The 22,476-nt window shown below is 55.9% G+C and overlaps 1 protein-coding gene across 3 annotated transcripts in view; it reads left to right on the forward strand.

The window, feature by feature from the left end:
* The window catches only part of SH3PXD2A (SH3 and PX domains 2A), a 226,573-nt gene that overhangs the window by 164,150 nt on the left and 39,947 nt on the right, over nt 1-22,476 (forward strand). The window contains exons 7-9 of one of the 3 annotated variants that reach the window (XM_087862734.1): nt 25-60; nt 2,609-2,653; nt 8,814-8,945. In XM_087862734.1, coding sequence (XP_087718860.1) covers nt 25-60; nt 2,609-2,653; nt 8,814-8,945 — 213 coding nt within the window. The remainder of the gene's footprint in view (nt 1-24; nt 61-2,608; nt 2,654-8,813; nt 8,946-22,476) is intronic. The other 2 variants (XM_045803038.2, XM_045803039.2) reach the window with 2 other exon arrangements.

Below are 22,476 nucleotides of genomic sequence, written 5' to 3' on the forward strand. Positions count from 1 at the left end.
CACAGCCCACTCACTCTTTTACAGATTATCAGGGGCTGCTTTTGCACTGTAACAGCAAAGGTAAGTAGTCTTGACAGAGACCACATGGCCTCCAAAGCCTAAAATAGCAACTCTGGCCCTTTACAGGAAAAGTTTGTTAACCCCTATTTCAGCAGAACAAGTCTTCCTCGGTTCTCCAGGCCTGAGCCAAATAATTTCTCTTGGCTTACTGAAAGAGGTTAGCATTTCCCAAAAGTTTTCCTTCTGAAGAACCCAAGAGAAACCAAAATGGAAGATGTACAAAGTAACAAAGCCAGCAGGGATGGATAGAGATGTGGACCCTCTTAGGTGTGTCGGCATCAGGCTGAGTGGGGCCAGATGGGAGAGCTGGGGTGGGCCTGGCACTAGGCCTGTCCAGGGTGCTTAGGATGGTCTTGCTGGGTGATGGCCTACTTGGCCACATTTGGGGTACAACAGCAGGGAGTTAGAGCCCCAGCTTCAAGCCTCAGAGGGCCTAAGTGTGTCTACCTTGTCTCAGCCCTACCAGGGCGTGAGAGCTGGGCCAGCACAGCTCCTGCTGCCCAGGGAGGCTTCTGGCTGCGGGTCCTGGTGAGAGGCTCCGGCCGTAGGATGTTTGTTTCTGGGTGCAGTCTCCAGGGTCTCTCTACCACCAGCTCCAGCTGACCTGGTGTTTGGGGGGTGTCTACAGGAAGGCATCTCTGGCTGCCAGCGTTTTCTTGGCACATCCAGTATCAAACGCTGCCAGGTTCTCAACCTTGCAGCTCCAGGAGGATGATTTTCCTGGTAGCCCAGGGTTGGTTTGAACCGAGCTCATGGGAGATGTTGCTGATGGTGGCTAACCATCATTGAGCACTGACTGTATACCAGGCACTATGCTGAGCACTTACTGCATATTACCTCATTAATCCTCGTAGCTACCTAGAAAGTAGGTATTTCATCTCATCTCCATTTTTACAAGTGAGGGAAGGGTTCAGGAAGGTTCAGTGAGTCCCTCATAAGGCAGCATCCACAGACTTCAGGGGCCTTGCTAGATCTGGCCTTGCCAGATCCCTTCTGCTGGTTACAGTGAGAGCTGGAAGGGCCAGGCTTCCCAGTTCTGCATGGGGAGCCAGCCAGCAACTGGTAGGTGACTTGCTGAGCAAGGGAGAATCAGGTGCTTTAAATGATGGGTGGCGTCCACTGGTCACCCGGAGTCTGTGGCCCCACACAAGATGGGCACGGTACTAGCTGTGTGACCTTGGGCAAGTTACTTAACCTCGCTGGTTCATTTTCCCCTCTACAAAGTGGAGGAAGTACCTTATGTAGGGTTATTCTGAAAAGCAAATGAATTACCACATGTACGTGTTCAGCGTGATGTTTGGTGTAGAGTAAATGCTACGTAAGCTTTTTCTGCTTTACGTTATCTTTACTATCTGTCATTGGGTCAGACAGCTTTCCTGGCCAGCACTGGGTGCCCCTCAGACTTGCATCTCAGCGTTTCCTTCTCCTTGTCCCCACTGCAGCCCACACTGTGCTCCTTTGGAGGCAATGAGAAATGCATCAGAGAAAGCACCCGCCAGGGCTGATCCCAGACCCAGTTCCGTTTCTGGCTCTGCTAGTCTGTGCTTATGGGAACTTGGTTTCCTCCCCTGTAAAATGGGGTGAAGAATGCAGACCCCCCCTCAAGGGATTGTCATAGGAAGTAAACGAGTCTCTGTATACTGTAGGTAGACTGTCAGTGCTTATTATATGTTGACCCTCTGATATTCTAGAATTGTTCGCCCCACTGATTAAGCTGAGAGCTTTCTGCCTCATCACATTATTATATCACATGGCACCATCATATGTTCTTTTACGTTCTTTGACTTCGCTCCTCCCTCTTGGCAGGAGGTCAACTTCTAACCTCATTTCACAGATGAGGAAACTGAGGCCCAGATCAGACATGAATGTCTGAGCCTGGGCCAGAGCCCTCATCTCTGATGGTCACTGAAGGTCCCCGTCCTTCTGCGTTGGAGTTGGAGTGTTTTAGAGAGTCCAGACTGACACTTCCCTCCATTCTGCCCCAACCTGCCTTCCTCACTGGGTAGGGCTGGGGCTAGGGGTGGGCAAAACAGCAGAGCCCAGTGGTGCAGTGCCCCACGACTGGAGACTGGCCTTGGGGTCGCCAGCCCTGGTGTTTGAGGTTCCGAGTCCGTGCTGCTGAGCCTGCTGGCCTGGTGAGGATCCTCAGAGCCACCAGGCCCTGTGGGGCCAGCCACCCACCCACATGGCCAGAGAGAAAGGTCCAGGCTGCTTTCTCCAGGCAGTGATAACCCATGGGCCCCATTCCAGGCAGGGATTGTGTAGGATTCTCTGTGCTCCAGAGGATTCCTGTATTTCGGCAGACACCTCATTATCCCCATCCCCGCCGGCCGTGTCCCAGAGCCTCTGTAATCACTCCGGCCCACGCCCAGCAGCCAGCCCAGGGCCAGGAAATCACTCCCCTCCCCTCCCCCGCCTTCCGCCGCCAGCCCAAAGCGGTGCCTGCAGCCACTCGCCTGGTGGACCTCCTGCCTGCCTAACGGTTCTCTCTCCTCCTCTGATTCTCCTCTCTCTCCTGCTGCTGCTTGCTCTCGGGGGGACTCGGAAGTGTGGCTCTCCAGCTGGGCTGAGTCTCCCAAGAAGGACGTGACAGGTACTGCCCTGAGTGCATGTGTGTGGGCGCGTGTCCCGGGCATGCGCGTGTGGGAGCCGCCGGCCGCATGCTTCCCTGGGATGGGTGGCCGCCCTCTGTCGGCACGCCGGCTGTCCTCTGGGCCCCCTCCTGCCCTGCCCTGCCCTGCCCTGTCCTGGCTGTGTGAACTTAACCTCCCTGAGCGGTGTGCTGCCACCTCCCGGGGAGCCCGGCACGCGGAAAGCCCTCGGGTGATGGCGAGGCGACCATCGTCTTGTATGATGGCTCAGCTGGCCATCCCTGTGAGGTGGGCCGGCCAAAGACAGTCAGTCTCACTGAGGCAGAGAGCTGAAGTCTCACACCCCCCCGGCCTAGTTTCCCGTGGTCCTCACTGGGGAGCTGCTTGCAGCAGGGCGGGGAATCCTGTGACCGATGTCGCTGCCTCCGTGCCCCGGAGCTGCCTCTGCCCCAGTGGCCTTGCCGGGCTTTGGGCTGCCTGGTCCGCGATGGGCCTCAGGGACTCGGGCCTGTGCCCTGTGTCTGGGCAGAGCTAGGCCAGGGGTCAGGGGCTTTCCTTTAGCCTCTGGTCTTACGGGACCAGGGTTCTCCGCTGCTACGGGGAGATGGTGGCATGCAGAGGGGTGGGATTTCCAGAAGGGGCTTCTAGGGGCCTCTCCATTTCTGAGAGTGCTAAAACACAAACACACACACACACCCCACCACCACCACCACCACCACCCATTTTGCCCAAACCTGAGAGCAGAGATTCAGGCTCAGGAGTTGGGGGACAAGGCAGAAGGGTCAGAGGTCACATAGGCTGGGCCAGCCCCTGCAGTCAGCCAAGGCTCAGCCCTTCCCCACCACAGCTGTGCACAGGGAATGGGAGGTGGATATCCTGGGAGGGGGCCAGAGGAGAAAGGCAGCAGGCAGGAGGACCCTTTGCCTGTCCCAAGCTCCTTGCAGTCATCCTTCTGGTGTTGTCTGTGACGAGGGCCTGGGCCTGACTAATCACTGGGCTCCTGTCCCTTTTTCCCCTCTCCATGAGCCAGTGAGCCAGAGCCCACTTGGCCTACAACAATACATTTTATTCACGAAACGTATAGCCTGGCCGCCCAGGGGCCTATAGAGAAACCGGCAGGCCAAGTCCAGCCTGGGAGGAACCAGTTGTGAGGGGCTCGGAGGACCTTTGGTGGGATGCCAAGGTTTGGGGGGGTCACTGAGAACATGGGAAGCCTGGGGCGGGGGCCACCACAGGGCTTGGCTTCTCAGGATAAGCCCAGCTGTTTGGAGTGAGAGGTTGAGGGGAAGCAGTGTGGGCTGGGGAAAACCAGCCAGACTAGGAGTTCAGGGCTGGAGTCTTAGGCAAGCCGCCAGCTCTCTCTGGGCCTTAGTTTCCCCATCTGGAATGTCAAAGAGTGCATGAGACAGGAAACTCAGAGGTAAGGGGCTGATGTGGGGGATTCTTGTAGATAAGAGGCCTGGGGCTGCTTAGCCTGGCATCCTCCCCTGAGTGGGCCCAGGGGGCTCTGATCGGGCTCTCCAGCTGGCAAGGATCCACTGCCTGCCAGGAGATGTGGTTTGAGAGAATGTTTCAGGGACACAGCCGCAGCCACACTTTTCCTGGCGCCTGTGGCCCTTGCCTTGAGCTGCCTGCTGGTTCTGAGGCTGCAGGGGAAGCTGAAGCCCTCCTGTTCCTCCCCAAATCTCCCATTTCCTGTTTGCTTTATAAACAGTGTCTACAGTTTACATAGGGCATTAACCCTGTCACCTAGTTCCATGCACAGAACAACCCATTGAGGGTAGGTACTGGTACTGTACCTGTTTAAAATGAGGAAACTTGAAGCTCAGAGAGATTAAGTGTCACAGGGTCACAGAGGTTAAGGGTCACAGAGCCAGTAAGGGCAAAGCAGGACTGGACCTCAGACTGTCAGACTTGAATCTTCTGCTTTTGCATCATGAATCACAGGCAGCTGAGGCCAGTGCCCTGTGGCATCAGTCCTGGGGCAAGTACTCTCACCAGGGAGACTCTTGTCTAAAGCACACAGCTGACTGGGGCTCAGTGCCCCACCAACAAATCCAGCGGAGGCCAGGAGTGAACACCATGGCTGGAGTAAAATCAGACAGCTCCTAGAGGGCCAGAGACAGTTGGGTAGAATTGGGGTTGGTGGAAGACAGGAAGGCATTCCAGGCATGGGGGAACAGGTGAGGCAAAGGCTCGGAGGTAAGTGTGGTGGGCACATGGTGCCCTCAGTACATATGTTGACTCAGGAATGTGGCCTGGAACAGGGTGGTTATGTGTCAGGGAGCTTGGGGAACTCAGATGGTCAGAAAGACTGAGCTTGAATTTGGCCTTTATTCTGTAGGCAACAGGGTCCCATTGAAGGTTTTGGAGCAGGGGACTGACTTGGCAGAAGCCTCATTTCGAAGTTTAAGTTGGCAGGCAGCATCAGGTCGGAGCCAGGCGTCCATCCAGGTGGTAGTTGGAGGAATGCAGGTGTGGGGAAGGGCTCCAGAGACCTCCAGACCCCCGCCAGGGGCTCTGAGTAACAAGGGGCCCATGCCTGGACAAGACTGTTACAAAGTCCCCCTTCCAACCCCAGAGGGGCTCTCCTCTCTAGAAGGGGTACACCCCTTCTCCGTGCCTCTGTCAGACCCTTCCTATCTAAAGATGAGAGGCTTCATCCACTGCCCCTGCCCCTCCTCCTCCTTTGGGCTGACTCCGCCAGCCCCCAATTTTCCAGGCCTTGGCTGGGAGGGGATCCAGAGCAGCCTCTGTGGGATGACATCACCCACCGGCCCGCCTGCCGAGTAATCCACTCTCATCTGGATACCTGCTCGCCGCACATGCCTGCCTGGGCAGCCCTGGGCAGGCGACATCCTGAGAGGCACGTGCCAGAGAGAGGGAGCTGGGAGTCTGCATGTGCTGGGGGAGGGGAGAGCAGCCAGGAGGGCGGAGTGTCTGTGTGTCCATCTGTCCATCCCACAGCCTTTGGAGCAGCCTCCAAGAGGTGCCACCTCCTGTCTTCTGTGCTCTGGAATCCCTGGAGAACATTCTCTTTCCTTCCTGTGTCCCAAAATGTCAGTCTTCAGAAAGCTTAGGCCAAATTTCCAAGGGGCTGGGGGGCCAGGACGGTGGAGGTGGGATTTTTTCCCCTCTTTGAAATCTTGCCTCAGATTTCTTTGGCTTGCATTAAAGTAAGCTGAGATCTCTCCACTGCCCAGCACCCCAGCTTGTCCTCTCTAGCAGCTTCTGGCCACAAACTCATCGCTCCTTGCTCTTCTGTGCCTCTGTTTCCCCATCTCCCCTTTCCCCCTTCCACAGTTGTCCAGTTTTCCTGAATGTCAGAGGTGAGGCCCTGCCTGCTTTAGCTCTAATGGCTCAAAACGAGCCACGAAGTCACTCCGATCATCTGTCTGCCCGTTTGTTCATTTCCTTCATTCATTTTGCAAACACTAACTGAATGCCTGCTACCTACTGGGCCCTGTGGTCTGCTCAACAGATGTAGCAACAGCCAACAAAGAACCCACACTCCAGTCTTTATCAAACACCACCTGTGTGCTGGGTGTGGGAAGATAGGGTGAAGAGGCTCCCTCTGGGAACCAGGGATCAATGGCTCTCTGCAGGCGGCATATAGTAGAGAAGTTCAGAACACCAGCGACCCCCTGTCTGGTGGGTGTGGATTCAAGTCCCAGCTGTGTGACCTTAGGAAAATTGCTCACCCTCATGAGCCTCAGTCTGCCTATGTATAAAATGGGTCTGTAACAGAACCTACCACATAGGGTAGTTGTGAGGATCCAGCAAGACAGCAAAATGATGCAGTTGGGTGCTTGGCATCGTGTTGACCGTGAGTGAGCCCCTGAGGGTCTGCTGTTAATTGTCCGTATAATCTGGGCTCTTGGGATTTGGAAGCTCTCTAACCCACGGGAACTCCTCTTTTCTGTTTGAAGCCTGAGTTTTCCTTCCCTACAAACTGGAAAGGGAGTGCCTGTAAAAGGGCAAGGGCTGGACCTTTTTGTGTTAGGTTCACTGCAGAGGTGCTCTTGGCCACAGAGACACTGCCGTCCCCCCAGGGGCACGGTGGGAGGTAGTCTCTGTCAGCACCATGCCCGGCACTGCCTCTGTCCGGCTGGCAGGGGCAGGCGCAAAAGCTGGCCCCATGTGAGTGCAGAGTGGGCTGGCCCTACTGCCCAGCTGTTGGTTGCATTTCTGCCTGAAATCCGATCCTGGCTTTGGTGGAGCTGCCTGGGGTTGTGCGTGCGCATATCCATGTGGCAGGGCTCAGCAGGGACAGGGTCCCTTCTGGGGCTCCAGAGGGCTGAGCCGGGGCTGCAGGCCCCACACCTCATGGGAGAAAACCGTCAGGGGCAGTGAGTTTCTTTCCTTCCATTGCTCCCTGCCCTGGGTGGGATGGGGCCTTCCTCATGGAAAGACCCAGAGCTCTAAGCAGTGCCTCTCTCCCCTTGCCCTGCTGCACCTGGGAACCACAGGGGAGGAGGGAGTGTCCAAAAAATACTGACCAGTTAAATCTGGACCTCTGCGGGTGGGACCCAGTCTTTGGTATTCTTTAAAAGCCCCCCAGCCAATTCTGTGGAGCCAAGTTGAAGATCATTGTGCTAGAAGAATGAGTGTCTAGAAATAGAAATCAGAGAGGCAGTTCTTTAATGGAAAGAGGGATGGGCTTGAACCTAAAACAGTGAGTTTGGTTCTCTCCATAGCAGCTGTGTGAGCTGAGGCAAGCCTCTTGCCCTCTCTGGGCCTCTGAGTTGTCTTTTGTGAAATGAGAAGGTAGAAAGGTCGTGGTGAGGATAAAATGGGACAGGGTACATGCCTGACACAGAACATGTGCCGAGTTAGACTTAGGCGTGTAAGGAATGTGGCTGTAGACTAAAGCACCATGGGAGCCATAGGAAGCCTCGGGACCCTCTCAGCCATTACTATAGCCATGCAGGTGGTGTGAATCCCCTAGCCTTCCAGGAGATTGACAGATATGTATGGGGTGGTAGACACATAAAGTGTGCTAGGAATTCCCTTTGGGCTGCAGGTGGTCTGGGAAGGCTTCCTGTAGGAGGTGACCAATAGGTCTCTGGTTTGTGGTTCCTTTCAGCTCCTAGCAGGGCATGCCCTGTCTTAGGTGTTTTGTCCCCACCTCTGGGAGACTCTAGCCCATCTGCCCTCCTTCTGCAGAGCTCCATCTTTTGACCCCTCAATTGCCAGAGGGTGACTGGACACTTGCCAGAGCCTGACTACAAGGCCCAGCACTAGAAGGTAGAGGGAGACTGAATCAGTCTCCATGTGGCCAAAAGGCAGCAACCAGACTGGAGTGAAGCCGGCCTAAGGCTGGTCTGCCTGCACCAGGCCCTGGGCTCAGTGGCAGCGCCTTGGTGAGCTGAACTTGAGGAAAAGTTGGGGGGGGGGGGGTTGGAGGGGGCAGGCTGGGCTCGCCTGGCTGCTGGCGCTGGGACTTTCTTCTTGGGTTTCAAGTAAACAGTCTCGGCCCTCCTCCCCCTCCCCTGCCTCCACCCCTGGCTCCTCATTCGATGGGTCTCATGTGTTTCTATTTAAGGGTTGAGAGTAAACCCCAGTGATTGGCGGCCTCAAACCCTCTTGACTTCTCGCCTGGGCCCGGGCTGTGGAGACTTCTCTCCTACTCGCTCCTTCTCCCTCCCGAGGGGAGGACCACTGCCTCTTTTCCCCGGGTTCACAGGGGCTGGGGGAGAGGCACGAGCCCTCCTCCTTGCCTTGCCTTTCTCTCTCTCCTCTGCTCGGCCTCAGCCCTCATGGGCGGCCCTCCCGACCCGCCCCTGCCAGCCGAGGGGTCTGGGGAGACCACGTCCGCACCAGGCCTCTCCTCCCGCTCGCTCGTCCTGGGCTGTGACTGACTCATCGCAGCGGCGGGCTCTTCCTCTCCGCTTCCCGGGCCGCCGCTCGGCCCCGGCTGTCCCCCCTCCCCCGGCCCGGCTCCCCATGTCCCCCGGTCCCCGCGGCGCAGCGGGCCGGTGTGGGGCCTTGCTATATGGCCTGGCCTTGGGGCCCGGCGAGCTGCGAGCCCTGGCTGCGGGCGGCCCCTCGGAGCGGCAGCGGCGCTGGCGACGGAGCAGCCTCCCCCGATGGACAGGGGGCGCCCCGGCCGCGGGGCCATGGCCGGCCGCTGGCTCACCGCGTGCTTTCTGCCCTCGCCAGGTGCCGACACCAACGCCGAGCCCATGATCCTGGAACAGTACGTGGTGGTGTCCAACTATAAGAAGCAGGAGAACTCGGAGCTGAGCCTCCAGGCCGGGGAGGTGGTGGATGTCATCGAGAAGAACGAGAGCGGTGAGTGCCCAGATGGCCGGCCTGGCTCCCGGGATGGACGGGCAGACAGACGGATGTCTGGCTGGTTTTGTTCCCTACCTCCTCCCCCACCTCTGCAGCTGTACGTTATTTCCATCTGGTGGGGGAGAGGGCTGAGGAGGCCGAAGTTTCCCCTGTTGGTTTGGGCTGCAGGCCAGCACTTTGCCTGGTGGTGGAGGAATGTCTCCCCAGCCCAGGGAAATGAACCGGCTTGTGTGCGTGCGAGGCCAGGGTGGCAGAAGCCAGTTCAATGGCCCAGCCCTGTTCGGGGTCCCCGTGCCCACTGAGGCTCCAGGGAAGGTGGCTCCCGGCTCAGGGGCACCTTAGGGCAGCTTACCCTGTCGGCGCCATCTGCCAAGCCAGGGTCCAGACAGGGGCGAAGAAGCCGACTGGCTGGTGGGGAAGGCCGGCCATGACGTCACTGTGGGGCCAGGGTTCTTGGACCCCTGGCCGGCTGTCTCAGGAAAGGCTAGGCCTGTGGGGTTTGGCTAGTGTCTGGGTGGTGAGCTGAATGCCTCCTGCAGAGCTGAAGGCCGCCAGGACCTAGGAAGAGGGCCCAGACAGGGGGATAAGGAGGCCAGGGAGGGCCCGATGGCAGCGCCCTGTCATTGGGAGCTGAGGCTTTTGTCTCGTCTGGGGCCCTGCCCATGGCTCTCCAGGGGCTGCTGGTTCCACGGTCCTCACCCGGGCCACAAGTGTGGCAGGCGTCTCTGTAGGTGGAGAAAGGAGGGTCTGAATGGGTCAGTCTGAGGTGCAAGGCCAAGACATCCCTCAGCAGTTTGCCCATATCCTGCTGGGGCTTGAATTAGTTCCTGGGGTGTTTTGTTTTGGTTTCAGTTAGCTGCAGGGGAGGGTCCCTTGCACGGGATCCTCTTTGGGCAGTATTTGGACACTCCCAGAGGGGAGGGGCCTGTTTTCCTTTTCCTGTCCTACTCAGTTCCTTTCCCTTCCAATATTTTGAGCTCTGAAAGGAGGGCAGACCAAGGGCTGACTGTACCCATTCTATAGATAGAGTAACCAAGGCACAGACAGACTGAGGGGAAATGAGTCCTCTGAGGGCGAAAGCAGAACAGGGACATTCCCGGGCCCCTGGTTCCTATGCCTTTGAGCAGCAAGTAGCTGTAGAGATGCTGAGGAAATCCCAGCAGACCTCCTGGGGGAGGTGAGCTGAGGCTCCTGCTGCAGGAGGCCCAGGATCAGTGCTCCCTGAGAACAGAGCTGTGATGCCAGCACAGGTCAGACTCCTGGCCCTCCTGGGTCTGGGGTCTTCACAGACCTTTCAGAGAGGTCAGGCTTTGTCCTTGTGCTTGGAGTCATTGGCAAGGTGGTTGGCAGAGGCCGTCCCTACCCGACGGAGCCACACCCCTAGCCTAAGGCCTGAGCCCTTCACCCAGGTGCCCGCACTGGTCTCCTGCCTGCACACCTTTGCCTTCAGCCTCTGTCCTAGTACCAGCCCTACTTACCCGTCCCCACCCCTCACCCTGCCTACCCCTCACCGCTGCCCCCCGGGAAGCTGGCATTGTCACAAGGGCCTGGCTCTAGAAACCCTGAGCACCTCCGGACCCAAAGGAAGGGATCTCTGATGGTGGAATTGGAGGCGCCAGCTGAGAGATACGTTTTGGAGCTTGCTCCGGGGGGAGAGATGTGCCCACTTCTCTGTATAAGGTCAGGGCTGTTCAGAAGTAGAGTTCTGGCTTAGAGACCCTCCTGCCACCTCCCCTGCCTTGTGTCACCAGCACAACTATATAACCCCCATGGTTCTGGGTACCCGCCACTGGCCAGGATGGGGAAGAACCCATACCAAAGTAAGTCAGCATGCTCGGGGACTCTGATTCCCAGGGATGTCTTTCCTCTACCTTCCCATCCCATACCCAGGATTCTAGGAATACTTGGAAGTCCTGCCTAGTCGGGGGGTGGGGAGGCCTTGACAGAGTGGGGGGCCTAGAAAAAGCATAGAGACACCTCTGCTCCTGAGAGGAGTCCCTGATGGCTGTGTGAGGGGGCTCAAGCAGCCTCACTCCCCAGTCTGACTCACAGACCCTCAGAGGGAGCCACTGTCCCTGGAAGCAGGATTCTGCCCACCACCTACTGGCTGGGTGGCTGCAAGTCCCTTAATCCCTCTGGGCCTCAGTTAACCCTTCTGTAAAATGGAGATAATTTGGTGGCTGCTTAGAAGCAGGAACTGGAGTAATGATCCCCCTAAGCCCTCTTCTCAGGTCTGAACTCCATGGCTGGGAGCCTCTTTAGGGCCTAGTCAGATAGAGCCTCCCTGAACATGGCTCTTCTCCTTCTCCAGGACTTTTGTGTCTTTACTGTCGGTGGAGAGAGCTGCTCAGCAGCGGGCGTTTGCACCTGGACCCTGGAGCGCTATGTTCCCCATGCAAACCCACACTATCTGTTGCTGGCAGAAACCAGGGGGCCTGGAGTATACAACCCGTTTAACCAGAGAAACTAAGTGGGTGGAGGGGAGAGAGCAGGAGGACCAAACTGCAGATCGTTGGGACAGTGGTTTCCCCGTTGAAGGATGCTGGAAGGCCGAGGTGGGGGAGGGGAGCTGTGTTGTGCACCCTGTAAGTGGGCTTTGGAAGCAGTGGTAAGCGAGGCTTTGGAACTCTGTAACAAAGACGCAATTGTTATGCCTCTGACCTTGGGACATGGTGGGCGTGTTCAGGCATTTCCACTCCAATTGTTGGGGCAGTAGCCCCATTTAGCACCATCCCCACCCCCCAGGGGCCTTGCCTTGCTCACTGAAAGTGGGGACTCTGCCTGTGTCCCCTTCTCTCTTGGCTAGACGTCCCTCAAGTAGAGTGTCTACAGAGGGGTCCACCAACCTCTGGCTGCTCATCCAAGCCCTCTGGCTGGGACCGCAGCCACCCAGCGATTTGGAGGTGTGGTTGTGCCAGGGCTCTGTAATCTCATTGGTCTAAAGAGAGATGTGTCTGGAAGGCAATTCAGAGTAAACACCTGGTACCATGTGATAGGTATCATTTTACTGGAATCAGGACATGACCCCTTGCAGTAGAAGGCTCTTTAACAATTTTGTGGCTGCGGTAACAGGCTGAGAGGTTAAGTCGTTTTCTTAGAGTCCAACAGCTGAGATCTCTGCCCTCGACGAGGACGTGGGGGGGGAAGGTGAGAACGGGCTCATCCCAGGTAGGACCGCCACAAGCTGGAGACGCTGCAGGTTGGGGAGAGACACGGGCTGGGTGAGACGACCACAGGTCTCCCGGGAACATCGTTGCAGAAGGATGACTCTGTGTCCACCTTCCAGCGTGGTGGGCATAGGTTGTGGGAATTCCAGTTGTTAATTGTTCCTTGGAACTTGGGCCAAGCAATAGCCAAGAGGATCTGATGTGTACCCAGCACCGAGGACAGGCCTATTCCCGGGAATGTAGATGGACAGAAGTCAAGGACCCCCAAAGTGGGACCTGAGTGGCTTCAGGGAGAGCCTTTTTGATCAAGGAATGGTCCTGGGGCCGAGCCAGAAAGCACTCTTTTTCTCTATTCACGAACAGGGACAAATCCAGCAGAAAGATTAAACAGCTTTGCTTGCTTTGACAAGCCACTGTTATCTTGTCCTTGGGAACCCCACCACGCTTCCCCCAGAGAGCGGTACCTGAGACACCTCCTTTGTGGGACATTCTTATGCCTCAAAGACCACATTGGCTTCACCTTCAAGCAGGTATAATCTGGTCTGACTTCTGGCAGTGTGCCAGTTGCTCTGGTCTCTGTGTTGAGCAAAGCTTGTCTCCAATCTTCCAGGATTGCTTCCTTCTTCTTAGGACTAGAGGCCCGGGCCAACGCGGGGGGTTACAAGTCACCAGATGCTCATTCTTTTCCTGCCTCTGCTTTCCTTCTCTGGGTCTTTGTTTCTTTCCTGGCCCCAGCGTGATAACAGTGGGAGTTCTTAAACTTCCTCGGAAGCACAGAGCTAGAGGACTGAGACCAAAGCATTGTGCTGGCAAGGAATTTTGAGCTCCCCTGGTCCATCCAGGTGAGAAACTGTACAGGTGAGAACACTCAGCCTTGGGCAGTTTGCACATCTCCATCCCCTCCAAAAATCACCGCTTTAGTCCCAACTGAGTACTGAACAGAGGACAGAAATCCACTCAGACTTGCTCGAGAGACTCCTGAAAGGCTGCAGAAAAATCTCACTGAACCAGACGGTGTGAAGTACATCCCAGCCTCATGGGAACCAGAGAGTTGGCCCGAGCCAGAGCAGCCATGCTTGTCTCTGCCTCGCTCTTGGGTATACCCTGTAGACATCAAACCCAGGGGTCTTCTCCCTGCAGAGCGGCCTGCCTCCTGCTCCCGTCCACTTAACATCTGCTGTTGGTCTGTAGGGACCAGACTGCAAGACTTTTCAGTGGCAGTCACTGCCACCCCCTGACTGTGATGTCCCATTCTCTGAGTTCAAAATTTGAAGTTCGACTCTGAATCCGATTGGTTCCTGGCCAGCCAGTGAACCGGCAGACCTTAGATCAGGTGTCCCGCCCTGGGCCACTCAGCTGTGTCTGGGAGAAGCCCTGCGGGGTGTAAGCATGGCTGCCCGGCCAAGCTCCTCAGCAGTGGCTGTTGGAGAGCAGGTTTTAAAGGACAGATAGAGGGGCCAGGTACCCAAAAAGGTGTTGGGCTGCAAACCCTGTCACTTGTTTAGCGGCTGTGTGTGTAGTGGAGAAACAAAGAATCTGGACTCTGAGTACTAGGTTTAAGGTCTCATGCTACCCTGACTTCGTGATGCGCGTAGGAATCCCTTGGTTTCCTCACCAGTGTAAGGGGGCAGCGGGGGCAGTGATGCACACTGCGTGGGCTTTTCGGGACGGGGCATCGGATGTAACCGTTCATTGTTTGACAGAGAAGACAAGCTAAGAAGCTTTCCTCTCAGATTTGTGGGTCGTGATGGTTTTGTCCTGTCAAAGATAATGCATTCTCCAGCCGTGTGTGTTTTGAGTTGGAGTCTTTTCAACATTGACGGATGTATCTCTTCTGTTACTTTGAGATTTCCTGATGAACGTTGTTATAATTGGTTCTACAAGGGCTTTTTATAAGGGAGAAAAGTACTTACGTAGTGTTCATTTATCCGCGCATTCATTCATCTCACAGTTCTTGAATACCTCCTTCGTCCCAGGCCCCGTGCTGGTTGGGTGCATAGCCATGAGGTTCCTGCCCTTATGAAGTTTAGACTCCACTCAGTGAGAGCGTTCCAGACACTTAAGGGGTGGACTGTATGGTGAGGCTGGGGCAACCTTGCAGATCGGCGACGTCTTTGGTGGACTTCTCTGATGTAGCTTCTGTGTCATCGGCTTAGACCATGTGCTTACTGAGGAACCATCCGATCGCTCGTTCAGACTGCCAAGCTACCCTAGAAAAGAGCTATCCTGATAAAGACAGGATAGGCTGTTTCTAGAAACGCAGGTTTATTGTAGCCTGCATTGCAGATAAGTAAACTAACACTCTAAGCTCTGCCATAGCCTTTTAAGAGTTTGGTTCCAATGAGCCAGCTGCCAGCTGCGTGTGGTAACTGGTCCCCATGAGGTCCTGTCTCAGCTGTCAGACAGCCTTGGTCCTCTGACCTCTCTTCTCTTCCTAAGTATAGTGCGTGCACGTTCCTGCTACATCAGCCAAATCAGCAATTTCCAAAGTCCATTCTGGTCTAAGACTGTCTCTGGCGTGCAGTTCTCTGCTTCACAAAGCTGGCTGCAAAGGGAAAGGGCCGCAGAGCATAAATCCAGGAGCAGAAGCTGGCATCCTAAGTCCACCTGGGGCCCCTTAGCCCACTTTATTCACTGCAGGCTGGAGATTGTTTTGAGATGGCAGGATAGCCTAGCGATGAAAAACAGGGACTTCAACTTAGATAAGACTGGTTTTCATCTTGACTTGGCACTCGCTAGTGGTGAGCCTGGGAAAGTTAGTTGGGTCTTCTGAGCGTCTGTTTCCTTACCTGTAAAGTGGGGATAATTGTACCCACAGCCAGAGGGTTGATATATGCCAGTTCGGGAGGAATTCAGTGCTTGGTGCAGGGCCTGGCACACAGTAAGTGCTCAGGACATGGTGGTCACCAGGAAGACTGCTGGACGAGGGCAGTCCTGCCACAGATTGATCTCGGGGCCCACGGCACGCCTGTTTTCCTCTTATGGCCTCAGTTTCCCTGCCTGGCCAGAGAATGGATTGCACTCAGTAGTGTCTGAGGAGTCTCTCAGCCCTGCTGGTTTGCAAGGTGGGTAGGGCAAACAGGGTGCTTCCTGCAGGTCAGGGAAGCCCCAAAACCATGTTGGAGACCAGAGTTGCACCTTCAGAGCCCTTGCTTGGGTAGCTGTCCATACCCTAACCTGTGACAGGAAGAGCTGGAGACAAAAGTCAAGCTCCTATTGGTGACCCAGAGGCGGGATCCTCACGAGGTCACAAGCTTCGTGCAAGGCTGAGGGAAGAGGACCGGCTCACCCGTGACCCCTCACGCTGGCTTGACATCACTCTGTGGCTCTGTTGTGTGGCACGGAGCTGAACTACGGGGGACTCACAGAGTCAGGGAGGGCTGCCTAGAGGCATCGAGCCGGGCCTTGGCGAGAGAAGGGGTTAGATAGGCAGAGAGGTGAAGGAATTCCAGGTCCACATGAGGGAATCCCAGGTGGAGGGCTGGGCCTGCTGGGGCTGAGACAGCAAGGCAAGTGTCTGGCTGCCTCTAGCAGGTGTGTCCTGACGAAGAAAGTGGACATTGGGCCTCAGTGGAGGGGGAGGAAGGATGGGGCCACGGGAAGCTGATGAGCCGGAGAGGGACGTGAGGACGGTGGCGCTTGAAGCCGCGGTCCAGCTGTGGGGAGGAAGGCGGCAGGGGCAGGTGCCTCGCAGAACTGGCCCTTGCTCTCTCGTCGAGCTAGATCTGCACAGGCTGTTGTCAGGGAGGCGGCCAAGGGCTTGTCAGCACTGAGCATGGCCAGGGCCAGCCACCTGCCTGGAGCCAGAGGCCAGACGGCTGGGGGGAACCGTGGCCATCAGGGCGCTGCCGTGTCTCGCCCCCACTGGCTCAGGTTGGGCACACGGGGTGGCTGGTCACTCTGACCTCATGGTGGCTCCGTGGACCTAGCGTGTCTTAAAGCCATTACCCTTGAACAGTCATTTCTGAGTAAAAGGTGTGTTTTAGCAGTGACCTTGGAAATCCAGCTCTAGTGAGTACCCGAGTGATGCCAGCTTCTCTCCGCACCAGGGCAACACCCGCTGCCTTCTGTTTTGGGGGGCAGATAGGTTTACACTGAGTCTGTTCACGGGCATCTCCAAAATGCTGCTTTTCTGGGTTTGAACACCAAAGGAACACTTAAACCACACGCTGCCCAGACCCTAGCAAGACTACTCTTCACGTGATCTGTTGTCCCTAAATCCGTATTAGTTTACTAAGTGCCAGGCTGGGGTCAGAGGTGATGAGGCCAACAAAGTCCCACCCCCTGGGGCTCCCGTGGAGTGGTGAGACAGTCACAAGAAAACCAGGAAAATAATTTGAGATTTTGAAAAGTGCAGAACAAGAATCAGGGCCCTATGACCATGAATAAGCCGGGGTGGGGGGGGGGGGCATAGGGCGTGGCCAGGGAGGGGCTTTCTGAAGGCCTTCCTACTGAGGATGCATGGAGCTCAGTGAACAGAAGAAGACCCAAAGGCCCCAGTTGGTTTGGGGAGGCTGGTGGTGAGTGAGGGCAGAGAAGTGGGAGAGGCTGGGTGGTACCAGGCCTAGGCATGTGGCCCCAGGTGTAACGGCCACCATATCCTAGGTAGGAGTCTTGCAGTATAGCCAACAGGTGACCTCACTACCCTCCCTGGACATACCCCGGCCCAGGGGCCCAGGGAGCAGGCACCACCAGGTACCCCTGGCTGTTCCAACACGCATGCACGCCCTGGGCCTTTGTCGCCGGTAGAAGTGACGGGTCTCCCCGCAGGGCTGAAGTGCCAGGAAAGAGCTCCCCGCACAGCGGTCCCTCCACCCTTACATAACAGATTTCCACCCTGCGATTGTGGCACTTTCTGGGGAGTATAATTTGTCAGGACCTCAGGGAATTTGGGTTGAGAAATCGCCCCTTGGTTTTTCCCCAGACGATCCCGCGGCCGTGTGATACTACATTCTCGGCACTTGGGTTTCCCGGAATCACTCGTGGTAGCGGCCTTGACTGCCCTCCTCGCTATCAGCATCTTTTCCGATTCCATAACCTCATCCCCCGGGCTCCCCGTGCTGACCTGCACTCCTGCTCTCATCCCGGGGAAAAGCCAGGGTGACCCAGTTAAACCAGTCACCCTGGGAAGCTTGGTGGGAGCCAGTGTTCACTGGGACTACGTGGAGAGCAGCTTGCGGCTCATGTAACCCCCAGTGTCATTTCTACCTACGCTGAAAATGTGCTATATGGAATTCTTGGGGGCTTTTTGTTTCGTTTAATTGTTTCGGCCCCACCTCCACATTTCCCTTCTGAAGCAGGCACTTTTTAGTCTCATGCTAAAATACATTTGCCTCCCCTAAGCTTTTATTGGACTAAATTGTGGGGAAGTGGCCCAGGCTCCACGGGAGGTGAGAGAAAGCCAAACTAAGGGAAAGAGTCTGCCAAGGACTGGCCATAAAGCGAGCAAGCCACGAGTAGGTTTTTGAAATTGGTGTGCAAATCCCTTTTTCCTGTTACATCTGGCCCATCAGCACTGCCCTGAGTGGCCCTTGGATCACCATGTCCCAGAACCTTGTGTTTTAAGGGACATTCTAAACACAGTGGCCTGAAGCCTGTGAGTTTGTTCTCTTTGTTCCCTGCTGGGGCCGGGTGAGCAGGGGGTGTCCTTGAAGAGGTTAAAGGCACCTGGGGACGGCCTGCTCACACCTGCCCATAGGGGATTTGGGACATTTTTCAATGTGACTTCTTTCCGAATCAGAATATTTTATGTTTTACAAGATATAGAACCATGAAGTTTGTAAAACATATTGGGAAGACGAAGGGCAAAACTTGGCATTGTCTCTCAGAGGTGGAAATTGAAGCCCAGAGAGGTTAAGTGACTTGCCCTGAGGCTGCACAGCTGGGAGGTAGGGCGTGGACTTCCAACACGTGCTGTTTATCCAGTGTTTGGAAATCTGGATGTTTGTGTATCTCGTGCTTGTGGATTTTACTTCTTTAGAGAGCCAAGCCCCAGAGGGCTCTGCTGTGTGAGTTCCTCAGGCCACAGAGAGCAGGAGAACAGAGGTCAGTCTTGCTAAAGCCCTGGCGGGGATAGGAGAGAAGTGGTCAAAAGGCAAGTTTCCTGCAGAAGAGTTGTGTGCGTGTTCCAGCGTTCGGCTCAGCCAGGCCCATGGCCGGGGCTGGACTGGACGGGTAGATGGGTTGGGGGCATCTGTGAGACCTGCTCACCCGGGCCCTGTGGGTATGAGGACAGAGGCTGGGCCATGCTGGGCAGGGCCCTAGCCTACTCCGCTTTCCCCTTTGTCCAAATAAATAGACCTGTCCCGGCCCCTCGCCTCTCCAGACCCAAGGTAGAGCTGCCATCCTGCCTCCTTCCCCCCTCCCGCATGACATCTTCAGTTTCAGCCCTGTATGAGTGACCTCCTCCAGGGGGGAATGCTTCCAGACGATGTGGTTTGCCTAGTCAGTCGACACACGTGGAGCCCCTTGCGCGTGCCCTCTGGTGTGCCCAGCATCAGAGTGCAGCACTGGACAGGCAGCGGCCGTCCCTGTCTTCCTGTTCCTGGGGGGATGGCATTCCGGGGCTCCCTCTTACCTGCTGGGTAAAGGCCCAGACGCGATGTGACCAGCATTTTGAAAGCATACCTGCCAAGTGCAGGGCAGACAGCACGGTGTTGCTGGGGTTCAGGCGGGACCAGAGGGCAGGACCAGAAGGCTGTGGGTTTTCGTGTAATAGTGTTGGGTTCAGAGATGGGGCAGTGCCTGTGTTCCGTGGTCAGGAAAGTCTCCCGGGGAAGATGGGCCTTGAGCAGGAAGGAGGCAGGGGCTCCAAGCTGGGTGAACCAGGGTGACACCTGCCAGGACACAGAGAGAGGCCTGACAAGCGCTATTGGACCACAGCGTCTGTGGCGGCCTACGGGAAGGTGTTCATCCAGCAATGAGCAGGCTAATAAGGAAGTGTGTCGAGGGCCTTCAAGGGCCCCACACGTCAGGTGAAGGAGAGCTTTCCCCCTTCCTTTCCCACCAAGCTGATGGAGACATTTCTGACCATCTGCCTAAACCTCTCCTTTGTCAGAGGAGGAACAGAGCCTGGAAAAGGGAAGCCACCCACCCAGTGTCCCATGGCAAGTACAGGGCCAGGCTGCGGCACAGCTGTGGACCATTGCTATAGAGGTAGCTGTCTCTGAGGCCTGCTGGCATCTCCCGGCCTCACTGAGGCCTTGACGCCCTCTCAGGCCTGGGCGTACCCCAACTTGAACCCCTACTGACTGAGGCTCCCCGACCCTGGTCCCTCAGCCTGCTGCTAAAGCTAGAACCTGGAGGCCCAAACTCAGAGGTCCTTGCTACATTCTCTGTACCCCCACACATTCAAACAGTCTGATTTTTCAAACATTGTGACTTCCCTCCTGCAAGGTCATCTTCAGATCCCCTACTTGAGAATACGGACTCCCCGCTGTTTAGCAACACCGCTTCTCTGGGCTGTGCCCCCGGCTGGCTGTGGGTCTCCCCCCAGACCAGAGGCTATACCTCCTCGGCCCTTCTTTCTCCCCAGGAAGGTGGTGAAGCTGCTGTTGAGGTTGGCCAGGCCTCCGGTCCTGGGGTTTCTGGATACTCTCTTCTTGTTTGTTTTCTGTACTTCTAACCGGCGCCCTTGTAAGGCCCCAGCCTTCTCTGCTCAGTGTACTCCTCATCTTTTGAGCTGCTGTGATCAGGGTTTCCTGAGGCAAGGCCTGGGGTCTTGGGACCCCCACTGGCACCTGTAGTGTTGGCTACAGGCCTGTCCAAGGCCTGGCCCGGGCTCTGCTCTGGGGGGCTTTCCACCAGTTGCAGCCACCCACGTCTTGCTGGAGCCACTGGGTCAAGGGATTGCCACTTGGCACAGTAGGAATGGGCCGGGCGGTGGTGTGCCCTCATGGAAGGAGTGCCAGGCTTCATAGAAGAGGATCTCCGGTGCATCTAGGTTCCAAGCTCAGTTACCCACTAACCACGTGACCTCAGGCAAGTCACTTTACCTCTGTGAGCATCCTCTTTCCTCACTTACAGATGGAAATGGGATTGAGAGTGAAGATAGTGGCCACAGTTGTGTTCCAGATACCAAGCACCCCATTCCCATGACCATCATGCTTTTACCCAAGCCAGGCAAGAAGCCGGCCTTTCATCTCCGTAGTTCCAGAGCTCCTAAGGTCCCTTCTAACCCCTGGGGCTCCGAGAAAAAGCCAATTTGAGCTTAGAGGGAGCAGGTGAGGGGAATTTGACCATGTTGGCAAGCCTTCAGCCAGCTCTCCTAAGCAGCCAAATGGGTCACTGGCTGCAAACATCGTTGGGTTTGTAACGATGATCACAGGGCTCATGGGCTCCTGGACACCTTTGGAATGGGCTTTGTGAGGCCAAATGCTTTGCAGATTAAATTTCCGGAGAAAGAACAGCTGAGAAAGTCTTGAGCTTTGCAGAGCCGTTTCTGTGCTGTGGCCGCAGGAGGGTGTGTGTGTGTGTGTGTGTGTGTGTGTGTGTGTGTGTGTGTGTGTGTGTGTTTTCTCCCCTAATAAAAAGGAGGGGGTAGGCAAAAGAAGAAGATGGTCCGATTCCTCCAATCCCGATCCTCCCTCTCCCCTTCAATTTGCATCAGCCAATGGGACTGCGGGTGCTGCTGTGTTTTCTAGGCTGGTGCTGGTAACAGAAGGAATATGATTAGTGTTATGGAATTTCATGGTTGGGGTTGGGGGTGGCTTCTTCCCCCCTTTTTTAAATAAATGTTTTGAAGAGTTGCCCTGGAGAACTGCTGAAAGCAGCGGCTGATGGACGTTTTTGGTCATGTCAGGCGAGGACAAGATTATCCAAGTGAGCAAGGGTGTCTCTCCCCTTCAGCCTGCTGCTGGGTTCCAGGGCCATCCTGCCAGAAAGCGAGCAAGGGACCGTAATCACAAACAGGCCGGGATCAGTTACAACCAGAAGTATTACTTTAGACTCTTGGCTTTGATGGGGAAGAATGCAGTTTTCCTTGCCCCTCCTCCCCTGTCCTTCTCAAGTTTAACAAGATCTGTGAAAGCAATAGCTCTGGGATGTAAAGAGAGGCCAAAATTCAAGGCAGTGAGGGGTCTCAAAGGCTCTGGAGGGCACCCCCAGCTCTGCTGATACTGGAGCAAGGGTTTGTCTGGCCCATTTCTTCTTGGGTGAACTGGAGAAGCCCAGAGTCTTTCTTGTGTGCGTAGGGCATCCTCACCTCCGTTTTGCCCACCAACCAAGTGTCCTTGACCCTTCTGCGTAGGTAAGCTGGCATTTTCTGTGTGTTTGCGGTGTATCTAGCACTGTGAGGAGGAGGGGGCAGGTGGAAATGTAATGAAAATAGCTTTAAAAAAGAACGAAAAGAAATGAATGGAGCTCTCACCACTTCTAGCCCCAACCCAACCCTGGGGGGCCCGCGTCTCAACCCCCTCCCCTCCCTCAACCAGCACCTCCTAGGTGAGCGTCAGTTCTGCTCCTTCACGCTTGGGGGTAAATACTACTGCTCCCTGGAGTACAGAAACCGTCAGGGGCGTGCTTCCCCGTCATTGGTAACGGGAGCAGAACCAGGGTTGGCCAACACCTAGACCTCCTTGCCAACAGGACAGGATTTTAACTGACTGCTCCTTGGAGGAGAGGAAGGAAGTTGACCTCATCCTTGGGGCTTTGCACAAGGGGAATGAGCATCCAGGGCTCCTGCCCCAGTGCCTCCCTTACAAGTGTTTAACCCCATTTTTCTGCCTCACTGTGCAGCCAGACACAGACTCCCCTCCTTGGACTTCAAAGGCCTCCACTATTGGTGGGGCCAGAGCATCTTGTTGGCACTGTTGTGGCAGCTGACAGGCGGATTCTGTACCCCAGGGGCCTAGCCTGCCTTCCATACACCCATCTCTCAGCCTCCATGGGGCCATCCCACCACCTCAAGGCCCTTGGATGAGAAACTTCATTCGAGAGGTGGTTTCAGGGTTGGGGAGCCTGAACGGAGTGAGAGCCTGGTTGGGTGGGACATTCACGTTCTAGGCTAAGGGATAGGCCGGAGCCAGGGGGCTGAAAACGATGATGATATTACTCACTAACTGGGGAGTGCAGTTCTAGCCTGCCATGGCTGAGGGTTGAGTCTCTGCTGAGATGTCTTGGGCCTGTCACTGCTGGGACTTACTCTGTTAAAGGACAGAGATCTTCATGGCCCACCTTGACCCCCAGATTTCTGTTATCTTACTCCATGTAGGCCTCCCCACCTGGGAACTACTTGTAGGATGGAGTCTGTCCTCCAAGGGCCCTGAAGTCAGTAGAGTGACCCCATGGAGGCTGGGAGAAGACAGGTTGGAGGGCAGGCTAGGCCAGTGATTGCCCAGCTTCCTCTCCATCTCTCTGCCATC

This window comes from Ursus americanus, chromosome 6, assembly GCF_024610735.1.
Source record: "Ursus americanus isolate L20-20 chromosome 6, mUrsAme1.1.p, whole genome shotgun sequence".
Classification (NCBI taxonomy): domain Eukaryota; kingdom Metazoa; phylum Chordata; class Mammalia; order Carnivora; family Ursidae; genus Ursus; species Ursus americanus.